The sequence below is a fragment of the Pectinophora gossypiella genome, chromosome 29, assembly GCF_024362695.1.
Source record: "Pectinophora gossypiella chromosome 29, ilPecGoss1.1, whole genome shotgun sequence".
Taxonomy (NCBI): Eukaryota; Metazoa; Arthropoda; class Insecta; order Lepidoptera; family Gelechiidae; genus Pectinophora; species Pectinophora gossypiella.
The window spans coordinates 1,414,977-1,427,483 of record NC_065432.1 but is presented as its reverse complement, the minus strand read 5'-3'; the positions used below and the strand labels follow the sequence as shown (position 1 = coordinate 1,427,483).

At 40.0% G+C, this 12,507-nt stretch overlaps 1 protein-coding gene across 1 annotated transcript; it reads left to right on the top strand.

Moving 5' to 3' along the window:
• The first annotated feature begins 40 nt into the window (after window positions 1-40).
• Window positions 41-11,393, top strand: LOC126379524 (E3 ubiquitin-protein ligase RNF220). Its single transcript, XM_050028313.1, has 8 exons — window positions 41-622; window positions 1,372-1,575; window positions 2,037-2,168; window positions 4,882-4,953; window positions 5,626-5,760; window positions 6,105-6,164; window positions 7,657-7,731; window positions 8,134-11,393. Exons 1-8 carry the CDS (start codon window positions 185-187, stop codon window positions 8,224-8,226), a joined length of 1,209 nt encoding a protein of 402 aa, XP_049884270.1. The 5' UTR covers window positions 41-184; the 3' UTR covers window positions 8,227-11,393.
• The last annotated feature ends 1,114 nt before the right edge of the window (window positions 11,394-12,507 follow it).

Below are 12,507 nucleotides of genomic sequence, written 5' to 3'. Positions count from 1 at the left end.
CCAATTAGCAAAAAGAAAAAAAATGTCATTCATAAAAAAAACGGCGTAAACGGAACGATTATTGTTGTTTTGATTCAATTTATTATTCTAATTACGTAAATTAGATCGAAAATGTTTACAAGATGAGTTTCGACAAAACCGTCGAACTTTCATTAGCGACATACAACTGTTTATTTGCGTTTTTATGTTAGAACCGACGCGATGTAAACAGATTTATTCGCCTATCAACAATAAACAATTTTTTGAAATGTTACCTATACTAGTTTACAATAACATGGAAGGCAGCTCTAATTCTTTGAATAACAGTGTAGGTTCTAGCTCGTCTTTTAATCAGCTTTACGATGAGAATGTGATTTTAAATTCAGTGAGAAATAGGAAAAAGGTGACTGAATTGCCGAGTTGTCCGGTATGCAGTTGTACGATAAGACATGGAGAATTGGAGTCTCACATGTCTTTGGAGGTGGAGAGGCTGCAGAAGCTGTCTTCAGGCGGGTCGAAGCGGAAACTCAGTGCGAACAGTTCGGGGGCTTCGCTAGCGGTGCCGGGCTCAAGTAGCGGCGCCGAAGTCGCCGATGATCAGGAGGTCGATGTGACCGGGTGCCTAGGGAGTGATGTTTATCAAGTAAGAAATTAAAATGTACTTACTGTTCCCCGCGACTTCATTCGCGTATGTGAAAACCTACTATTAAAACTATAGAAGTTTCATACAAACTTTGCCATCTTTACCTTCGAAAATTTTTTGAATTTCGAAAAATACCGTCTTAGTGAGTACCTACGTCCAAAATTTGAGACTCCTAGCAGATGTAGTTTCTGAGATTTCGTTCTTTTAATGTTATATGGATTTACTTTTGAAAAACAGTCTTGGTATGTTGTTAATAGTGTAAATTTATAATGTCATTGTTGTAAATATACTGCAATTTGTTAAAACTACAACCTAGGAAAAATTATTGATATAGGGGTAGGTATACATGTAGATATATGTATATATGTACCTGTAGATATAATGGAATCCTATAGTTACTTTTTACAAAACATCAAATCACCAAATTGCTATGAAATTTGTATGAAAAATCACACTGGAATGTCATAGAAAAATGTGCTAAATATAATCTTATTTTGACTTAACTGTTTGTTTTACCTTTTGGTCTTACATTGTGACTTATATAAGTAATAATTGAACTGCATGATGTGTTTTGTGTGTGTTGTAATAATGATTTAAATTACTAAAATTATGCCGAAAATTACCAAAATTATGGAGGTCTTAACTACAGCCTTCTATCTGCTTTTCTAAATACACACACAAACTGATCCATACAATAAATCATTTATAGTGGAAGCTAGCCTATCACAACATAAATCTCCTCTCCCCAGCGCGTCCACACGAACCGCCTGCGCCGCCTGCGCGCGCGGCGCCGCAGCACCCCGCCGCCGGCGCAGGGCGAGTGTCCCGTGTGCAACACCACGCTGCCCACCTACAAGCTGCAGCGACACGCGCTGAGGTGTCTCAAGAGGACCGGGGCCGATATGGACGACAGCAGTCTCGATGGCAGCTCTGATGATGATATAGATGTCGAGGTACAAATGAGGGACTTTCCAGGTTATGTTCCCCAAAATCAATAAAGGTAGACACCTTTTTAGACACCAATTGTCTATCTACTATCTACTCAGCCTATCATATCAACGCACTGCTGGGTATACGCCTCCTCTCTTTCACGCCATCCCTTCCAGTATTGTGCAAGTCTCAATAAAGTTGTAATTTATTTTTTACGAAATGACAATACAGGGTGGGATGACGTCAGCTGGGTTAACCTTGAAATGTTAGCTGTCACTTTTGAGCATACCTGGTTTTGCTATACCATGCACCAGCGGTCTTAGCACCGTAAGCGCGCGACTCTTTCGCCGCGACAGAGATCGTCTGTCTCTTTCTGTGCAGTATTGTGAGAGAGTGACGGGTGAGGTATGTCGAGGCGAGAGTGTTGCGCGCTTACGGTGCTAAGCCCGCTGGTGATTTTTAATGCTTTGTGTTTGCGGCACAGAACGACGAGCCGAGCGGCGGGCGGTTCGGCGCGGAGTACGAGTGGTGCGGCCAGTGGCGCGTGCGGGCCTCCGCGCTGCTGGACGGGCCGCGCGCGGCCCCAACGCGACGCGCCTCCAGCGACCACGCGCTGGTGAGGGGCGCTACAGCATTTACTTTGACAAAAGGCTAAAGTCACGCGGAAAATAGAATAGAATACATTGTTTGAGATGAGCTCAAAACTTGATGACGCTAGGGGTTAAAATGGCCACATCGAAGCAATTCATCTAAGAAACCAATATTGCAATTTGACATTTGCGCATATAAAAGTAAGTGCGCAATGCAAACAAATGTCAAATAACAATATTGCTTTCTTAGATGAATTGCTTCGATGTGGCCATTTTACCTCCTCTGTTCCTTTTTGGCGGATAAGAAAATGACGGGTATAACATAAAATTAAATTAGAAGGTGTCTGCAGGAATTGGGGCCACTATCTGCCTAACTCTAAAGAGATATAGGTGTAATGTTGTGTTCCCCGATACCGACCCCGCCGGCGTGGTCGACGATTTCCCTAAATCAGCGCTTATCGCTATCGACCCACTAGAGTCGATTAATTCTTTCAAATATTTTTCCTCTCAGACGACGCCCTGAGCCGAGGTTCGCGCCCAACTGGGCACCCTCAGGCCTGTTGTCTTAAACATTGTAAGAGCCTTCAGCGCTTCCCACTTGTCCGGCCAAAATCTACAATAAGTCACGTCAAAAAAAGGTGTAATGTTGGTGTGCGTTACCCCAACAAGAAAGTATCTCCTAGAGTTATATGAGTAGAACGTATAGTTGGTGTCTTATCTGCTGTAAATGTGCCCCCACATAAAAAATGTGTGCCCCCTGTCGTTTCGAAAAAAAATCGAAAAAACGATTCTTGCTGGGGTAACGTTTTTCTAGCAGGAAAATTCTAAACGAATGATCGGAGAGAGAAAAACTGTGCATGGCCAGATAGCTTATATGTGTGCCAAAATGTGCCCCCAAAAATAAAATCTGTGCCCCTTCAGATTTTCGAGATATTGCATTTCCTGCTGGAGTAACGTTTTGATGAATAGTATATCTCTAAAACCATTGCATGTGCCCCTGTAGAATAAACATACGCGAGTAGCTCTTAATGTGTGCCCCTTTGTGCCCCAATTAGATTTTAGAAAATATTTATAGTTTTCAAGTTATCGCGGTTTTATGAAAACCCGAAAAAACATCGCAGCGCCTAAATGAGACAAGGCATAACTTCGCTGAAAACTGTATTCGGTCTTTCTTGACGCTAATAATAACCATACAAAGTTTCAAAAATGTTCATGCATGCGTTTTTGAATAATCTTGCTAAAAGTAAAAACGATGGTGTCATAACTTTGACGGCAAAATACAAGGAACTGGCACAATCCCAGATGTGTAGGTGTAAACCAAAATCTTGTGCCTTTAGTCAAAAATATATGGTGAAAATATTGAGCTTCAAATGTTACGCATTAAGTAAATATAAACAAAAAACCAAAATATGTAAACAACGGCTGGTTATCCGACCAAATCTGAATGACTACTAAAAAGCGACGGATTCATACATATCGATGACCTTCTTTACTTTACTCACTAACCGGTTCACACGTGTTGTGCCTGAGTACACTGAAGTAGAAAAGTAATAACTAATAAAATAAAGTTGTTATTGGATTATATTTTAATAGCTGTTTCTATGACCTTACACATGATTAAGTACATTTATAAGAGCCATTTTCAAATAAAATGTACATGTGACTAACATGCTCAAAATCGTGACCAAACTGTTTTGTGACATACCTGTATTTTTATACTAATGTAAATAATAATTTCCACATCAACAAGCTGTTTCATTTATATAGTCACAAGGTGCATTTAATATATTTTTTAATTAGCCCTCAAAACTTTTGAACGCGACTGTAAGGACAACAGCTTAGGTATAATACGTCCAATAAAGAAGGTCCTCGTTAAGTATGAATCCGTCGCTTTTTAGTAGTCATTCAGATTTGGTCGGATAACCAGCCGTTGTTTACATATTTTGGTTTTTTGTTTATATTTACTTAATGCGTAACATTTGAAGCTCAATATTTTCACCATATATTTTTGACTAAAGGCACAAGATTTTGGTTTACACCTACATATCTGGGATTGTGCCAGTTCCTTGTATTTTGCCGTCAAAGTTATGACACCATCGTTTTTACTTTTAGCAAGATTATTCAAAAACGCATGCATGAACATTTTTGAAACTTTGTATGGTTATAATTAGCGTCAAGAAAGACCGAATACAGTTTTCAGCGAAGTTATGCCTTGTCTCATTTAGGCGCTGCGATGTTTTTTCGGGTTTTCATAAAACCGCGATAACTTGAAAACTATAAATATTTTCTAAAATCTAATTGGGGCACAAAGGGGCACACATTAAGAGCTACTCGCGTATGTTTATTCTATAGGGGCACATGCAATGGTTTTAGAGATATACTATTCATCAAAACGTTACTCCAGCAGGAAATGCAATATCTCGAAAATCTGAAGGGGCACAGATTTTATTTTTGGGGGCACATTTTGGCACACATATAAGCTATCTGGCCATGCACAGTTTTTCTCTCTCCGATCATTCGTTTAGAATTTTCCTGCTAGAAAAACGTTACCCCAGCAAGAATCGTTTTTTCGATTTTTTTTCGAAACGACAGGGGGCACACATTTTTTATGTGGGGGCACATTTACAGCAGATAAGGCACCAACTATACGTTCTACTCATATAACTCTAGGAGATACTTTCTTGTTGGGGTAACGCACACGTAATGTTGTGTTATGATGAGGACCACCTTATGTTCCAGGTGGTGGATGGTGATGAGGACACGGAGCTGTATGGCCCTCCTCAATACTCGCCCTCCAGAATAGCGCCAGATGTATGTAAAAGAAAAATATAACAACATAGACAGCCTATACACGTCCCACTGCTGGGCACAGGCCTCCCCTCAAACAACCGGAGGGGGTATGGAGCATACTCCACCACGCTGCTCCAATGCGAATTGGTGGAGGTGTTTTTACGGCTAATAGCCGGGACCAACGGCTTAACATGCCCTCCAAAGCACGGAATCATCTTACTTTTTCGGACAATCAGGTGATTCAAGCTTGAAGTCCTTATCAAACAAAGGACAGTCTCACAAAGTGGTCGAAATGAAAAAAAAAAATTAAACTCACGCCAACCAACCCACCCAAGATCCAAGAACCCAAGATCGTCGGAAGTGGAAAAACATGGAAGGAAAGACATTCTTTTTAATAATTATTTTCTAGTTTGTTTAGGACATTACAGGCTGATCACCTGATCGTCCGAAAGTAAGATGATCCGTGCTTCGGTAGGCACTTTAAGCCGTTGGTCACGGTTACTACTTACTGATGTAAGTATGTAGTCGTTACATGAGCCACGTCAGGGGCCTTTGGCGGCTCAGTAATAACCCTGACACCAGGGTTGATGGGGTTGGTAATCCACCTCACAACCCACACGATAGAATAACTAAATACAATATGAGGTTGTTATTTATTGTATTTAGTTTATAGACAGCTTCCTATCTTCTCAGGCGGAGATCCCCGACTCGGTCCCAGAAGAAACCGAGCAGAGACCAGAGGACACCAACGGACAGGCAGAAGAAGAACCAGCAGAGAAGGAACATACGCCGCCTAAGTACAACGGACTGGTCGAAGCTAGCGCGGAGGTAGGAAAATAATATCATCATCATCATCAATTCAAGAGCCACGCTCTTGTCGGTGCAGCATTTATGCACTCACCCGGTACAACGTTTAAGACAACAGGTCTGAGGGTGCCCAGCTGGCCGCGAACCTCGGCTCAGGGCGTCGTCTGAGAGGAAAAATATTTGATCAACCCTAGTGGGTCGATAGCGATAAGTGCTGAATGAGGGAAATCGTCGATCACGCCGGCGGGGTCGGTATCGGGGTCCCCCTCATTGAACTATACGGTATTCTCTATGGCAAGAATATGGAAATTAAAGAATTAACTTCTTGATTCGATTGATTATGATTCACTTTTTTCGTTTTTCAGACCAGAATACAGGCGTTAAAAGCAAAAATAAGAGAACTGGAAAAGAGACATAATTCTGAGGTGAGTTTATATTATCTATTTGGCTAGGACGTTGCAGACTTAAACAGGCTGGAAAAAAGCCCCACTGCGCATTTTGTATGAGAACCGCTGTCGCCGGTTCAACCCCACTCTCTTTTACCATTACGCCTGCTTTTCTTTTTACGTGACTTATTGTAGATTTGCCGCAGATAGCATTAACTACTTGGCCGGACAAATGAGGAGCGCTGGTGGCTCTCACCCGGTACAACGTTTAAAACAACAGGCCTGAGGGTGCCCAGTTGGGCGCGAACCTCGGCTCAGGGCGTCGTCTGAGAGGAAAAATATTTGAAAGAATTAATCGACCCTAGTGGGTCGATAGCGATAAGCGCTGATTGAGGGAAATCGTCAACCACGCCGGCGGGGTCGGTATCGGAGTCCTGATGTGTTTTTTGTGGCGATAATGGATTACTATTACCAAATAGTAATTAAATATATTAGTCAGTGGCCTATCCGTCATTTTCATATCCGTCGAAAAGGAAAGGGACGGATGATTCACAGCTCTTAATTTTAGGAAGAATGAGTAAATGAATGAATAACCCGGGCGAATCAAAAGGTACGTCGCTGGTATGCAATCCGTTTGACGTGCTGTCTACTTAACTGTGTCGGGTTATTGACGGATGTAAAATTTTTAGACGGTTTAGATTTGTACTTAAAATTGACGTGTGTTCCATAAATTTTATGCTTGTCGATTATCTGTCCCTTTCCTTTTCGGCGGATAAGAAAATGACAGATATAACTTAAAATAAAATTAGATGGTATTTACAGGAATTAGCACCAGTAATCCGTCACACAATGCAGTTCGGCTATACCACCTGGGAACCGATGCAGAGGGCACTCGTTCACTATGTGGGATATGGTTTGGTCCGGGTGACCACATTCACAGTATGGTGACTCCTTTAAGCCCCATTTACATAGGTGATGGTTTGACTTTCCATGGTTGGTCCTACACCGGTTTAGTCGTGTCCAGATTTTCCGCTTGGAGTCAAAGCCAGGGACCCTCCGTGAGGGATCCCGAATAAGGTCCGAATTTGTGCCGTCGAACATGTTCCACTCCAGCCTCCACGCATCTTCCACACTGAACTGACTTTTTACGCGCTCGTCATTCCAGATCGGTGACCTTGATGGAAGGCGTGCCCTGGGTAGGTTATCCAGCGTGTCCCTTGCAGCGGAGACTTGGTTAGGGGAGCTTAAGCTGGATATTTGATCCAAGCAGGATATTTGTGTGCCATACGCAATAATAATAAGCACCAGTAATTAGCTTAATTTTCAATAATAAAATTTACGTCCTTGAAATGTTGGAGATATTAATTTGATGATAACACAGTGGTAACACTCACGTCATCAAAGGGCTAGCAATGGCGGCTTGTCATAGGAGTGAGCATAACTGGTTTTCTTACACCATGGTCGCGAGCTAATTGACCGCCTGTGGCTAGAGAATGCGTATTAATGTTAGTAATTTGTTACATTGTTTCAGGCTAAATGTCTCATCTGCCTGGGGCCGCATGTCTCCCCGACAGTGTCGATCCAATGCTGGCATGTCTACTGCGAGGTAATACGCTGGTTTCCAACCAGTCAAAATTTTCTTTTAATGCAAAACAATGTCAAATTGCAATATTGCTTACCAGTACCAGATAATATTTTGTATTTGTCAGAAAACAAAATGAAAGCTCACGTGAAGCTCAATTTATGTAAAAAAGCTTATAATAATTAATGATTACCTAAATGATAAAAATGTCTCTAGTTATTAAATAACTTGTAACCCTCATTGATTTAAAAGATGTGTTGCTGTTGCAGTTTCTTGTCATTTCTTCTCCTCAGCTATAACACCTTGCGAATTCAAGAATGTTACATTGACCTTAAACAAGTTTATGCATGATAGTTACGTTGAATAAATGATTCTGATTACTGGCGGCTTTTTAACCCCCCTTAAATGTGTATTTTTTTATTTCAGGTCTGTTGGCTCCAATCTCTGAAAGCTAAGAAGATATGCCCTCAATGTAACGCCATCACCACAGCACAGCACTTGCGAAGAATATACATGTAACTGAACAAATGCGCCTTTATGTATTTATACGAGGAGCTCGGTGGCGCAGCGGTAAATGCGCTCGGTCTGCGATTGTTGAAGTTAAACAACTTTCGCAATGGCCGGTCATAGGATGGGTGACCACAAAAAAAAGTTTTTATCTCGAGCTCCTCCGTGCTTCGGAAGGCACGTTAAGCCGTTGGTCCCGGCTGCATTAGCAGTCGTTAATAACCATCAATCCGCACTGGGCCCGCGTGATGGTTTAAGGCCCGATCTCCCTATCCATCCATAGGGAAGGCCCGTGCCGCAGTGGGGACGTTAATGGGCTGGTGATGATGTATTTATACCCAAAAACAAAGATGAAAGATGCATGTCTGTGAACTATGAAATAAGAAGATTCAACGAAGGTATTTTTTTACAACGCAATCTTTTTTTTTTTGGGATCGTAGCCTTGAAAGTCCCTCAATGGCCCCGATTCCTGTAGACACCTAATTTTATTTTAAGTTATACCCGTCATTTTCTTATCCGCCGAAAAGGAAAGGGACCGATGATTGTCAACAAGTTAATAGTGCGAATAAAATAGACATCTCGCTGGTATGCCATCTGTTATGTTTTTTTATATAATATTTATAAAGATTGGATTGTATTATTAACTGAAACTCAGATTACTTCGATATGAACTGTATTAAAACACATAATAACGGGTTCTTACCGCGTTTAAATGGGGATATGAGACTCTCGATATTTCGACACTGTTGATAACCGCGTAAACTTAAAACAATGTATGAACTGTATTTACCAAAATATCAAATTAACAGTTTGTGAAACCTTGTGCGTGAGAAGATCGGACGAGAGAGAGTGGGACGGAAAGCAAGACGGCAATACATGACATTGACATATACGTTTAGAAATTTAGTTACAATACTAAACACCATCCGTTTGATGTGCTGTCTACTTAACTCTGTCGGGATATTGGCCGATGTAAAATTTTTAGACGGTTGTTTCAGATTTCTGCTTAAAATTGTCGTGTGTTCCATAAATTTTATGCCTGTCGATTACCCGTCCCTTTCTTTTTCAACGGATAACAAAATGACAGCTGTAACTTAAAATAAAATTAGACGGCGACTGTAGGAATTAGCACCATTGAATTGTTAAACGTAGATTTATAAGAAACCCTGTCACGATTATGAGCTCAAATGGTGATTGATTATGTATAGAAATATGAATTGTGTTGACAAGGGGGCGGTACAGGGGCGAGCCTGGTAGCCCAGTTCATAGAACGCTTGCCTCTCACTTTGAGGTCGCAGGTTCGAATCCAGCACAGGCCTAAACCAATGATAGTCGAATTTGTTTTCCAATTCATGTTTGGATCATAAATGATCATCACGTGGTCAGCGGTGAAGGAAAACATCGTGAGGAAACCCACATTCCCGAGAAATGCATTTTCAGAGGTATGTGATCTAACTTGTATTGGTCGCTGGTTTTCCCTTCGCGGATTGGAATGTCAGACAGGCAGTCGCTTCTGTAAAAAACCGGACCTGTCAAATCTTCAGGTTAGGTAACGGGATAATGCTAGACAGATGATGATGAAGGGGCCAGTACAGTCATGAGCAATATAATGTACCCACTTTAGAACCCTGTCGCACTATCATATTTGACATTTAATGAGACTTACGGTTTAATTTGCCAAAAAAGTTAATGTGACCATGGTATAAGAAAACCAGGTATGCTCAAAAGTGACAGCTAACATTTCGAGGTTACCCCGCTGACGTCAACTCCCACTGTATTGCCATTATGTAAAAAATAAATTACCCACGACCAATGTTTTGATATTTAATTTGCAAGGAAATTTTAAACTTTTAGTAAAAGATTTACTTACAGTTTTAATTACTTTTATATATGTGACAAGTAATAGTAATTATATACATTAGTCAGTAATTCACTTAATTTTCAATAATAAAATTTACGTCCTTGGATTGTTGAGATACCAATTTAATGGTAACACTTACGTCATCAATGGACTAGCAATGGCGGCTTGTCATAGGATTGAGCATCAGGTTTTCTTATACCATGAATGTGACATGGTTTCAAAGTGTATACATATTAGTACTAGTGACCGTACAGTCATGAGTAATATCATGTACCCACTTTAGAACCCTGTCGCACTATCATATTTGACATTTAATGAGGCTTACGGTTTCATTTGTCAAAAAAGTTAATGTGACATGGTACCAAAGTGTATACATATTAGTACTCGTGACAGTACATATACGGTTTTTTCAAAAAGTGTTTTTTTTTTACTTATGAAGTTGATCGTAAGCTATGCTGATTCCTGTACACACCATCTAACTTTATTTTAAGTTATACCTGTCGTTTTCTTATCCACCGAAAAGGAAAGGGACGGATGATCGACAGGCATAAAATTTATGGAACACAATTTTTGGCAGAAATTTTTAAAAAAATCATAAGTTTATATTGGCTAATCACCCGACAGCAATAGGTTAACAGGCTTAACGTGCCCTCCGAAGCACGGAATCATCTTACTTTTTCGGACAATCAGGTGATTCAAGCCTGAAAAGATTTATAATATTTTTTATTGTTTGTAGGTTCTCTAGACCTTCAAGTAGTGGCAAAAAGGTGTAAAGCTCATTTAGTTTAGTTTATCCATGACGAAAATTGAGGAGCTCGGTGGCGCAGCGGTAAACGCGCTCGGTCTGCGATTGTTGAAGCTAAGCAACTTTCGCAAAGGCCGGTCATAGGATAGGTGACCACAAAAAAAAAAGTTTTCATCTCGAGCTCCTCCGTGCTTCGGAAGGCACGTTAAGCCGTTGGTCCCGGCTACATTAGCAGTCGTTAGTAACCACCAATCCGCACTGGGCCCGCGTGGTGGTTTAAGGCCCGATCTCCCTATCCATCCATAGGGAAGGCCCGTGTCCCAGCAGTGGGGACGTTAATGGGCTGATGGTGATGATGATGAAAATAAGAATTTCGATCACCGAATGGCATGGCTACACTAACGCCATCTATTGTCGTCGAGCTAGGGTCCCAACACCCTTAAAATAAAATTAGGTGTCAGGAATCAGGACCTCTGTCGGAGTATAATACGCCTTCTGTGAAGTGTACAATAAGTATTGGTAAGCTTAGATGTAGAAGGAATTGATGTAAATAAAAAGTATTTTTTCCTACAATTACATTTTATTTTGTTGCCCCTAATTCGGTGTGCAAGGGAAAGAAAGTTACGCTAATTCTAATAACATTTCAAGGGACTTTCAAATCGACGTTTCTCAAACAGATGATAGATAGTGTTGTTCACTTTTAACGTGATAATTACCTATTTTCTCATTGCTGGGGTACATAAATATTCAAAAAGGTAATGTAATGGCAGAAGCATTATATTAAACTAATTGTTGCTTGATATTTGGATCACATTATATATAGAATGATATTGCTTCTCTTTGTTTTGATCAGAATAATAATGGGTGGAAGTTGTAATTGTACCTTGTATGTAATAAAAAGGGTCATCATTTATACCCAAAAACAAAGATAAAAGATGCATATATCTGTTATCCATGAAATTAGAAGTTTAAACGAAGAAAAAACTTAACAACGCCATCTAACGTGTTTTCGGGGAACGACGATTGGAAAGCCTTCCCTCGTTAGCTATATTTCTATATTTTTAGCTGAGAGCTAAAAATCAGCGGAATGGTTTTTATTTTAGCAATAATCGTGTATTTATTTGACTTTCATGTGACTTGTAAAGGTAGTCTGTTTGCCCAAATTGTCGCCAAATGCCGTTTATAATAAATTAAATTTAATATCTGTGGTCATCATTAGGATAAGGTGTCTTACGAAAGTGCGGTAATAAACTTAAAAATGTTATATTGACATTTTTTTAGGGTGCACAAACCCAAGAGTACTCTGGCCCAATAGGATAGATACAAATAAAAGTTTATGGTCCTAATAAACATGGTGGTTAGTGATACTCATTATTATTGAAGTCATTTTATTAAATCCCATAAGTTAATTGTTTAATTATTTATGGATACACAATGGTTAAACAAACCATAATCTTCTAAATAAACATTTACAAAATAGTCAATAGAGCCAAAAGTATAGTTCAACATTGTTACCGATTTCCATGGAATGCTCCCATACAGGTCTTAGTAAAATCGTAACGAATACTGAGAGGGATGATTTAAATAAAAGCATGCATTCGTTTTTCAGACTCCGATTTTAATAGTCATAATAATAATAATTAATTAAAAACTATAAAAATCTATTAATAAATGGACTATTATACAA

Excerpts from the sequence above, each read along its gene's own strand:
- LOC126379524 (XM_050028313.1), top strand. The coding sequence starts at position 185 with ATGTTAGAACCGACGCGATGTAAACAGATTTATTCGCCTATCAACAAT. Across the intron at positions 623-1,371 it reads TAGGGAGTGATGTTTATCAA|CGCGTCCACACGAACCGCCT; the intron begins GTAAGAAATTAA and ends TCCTCTCCCCAG. Across the intron at positions 5,761-6,104 it reads TGGTCGAAGCTAGCGCGGAG|ACCAGAATACAGGCGTTAAA; the intron begins GTAGGAAAATAA and ends TTCGTTTTTCAG.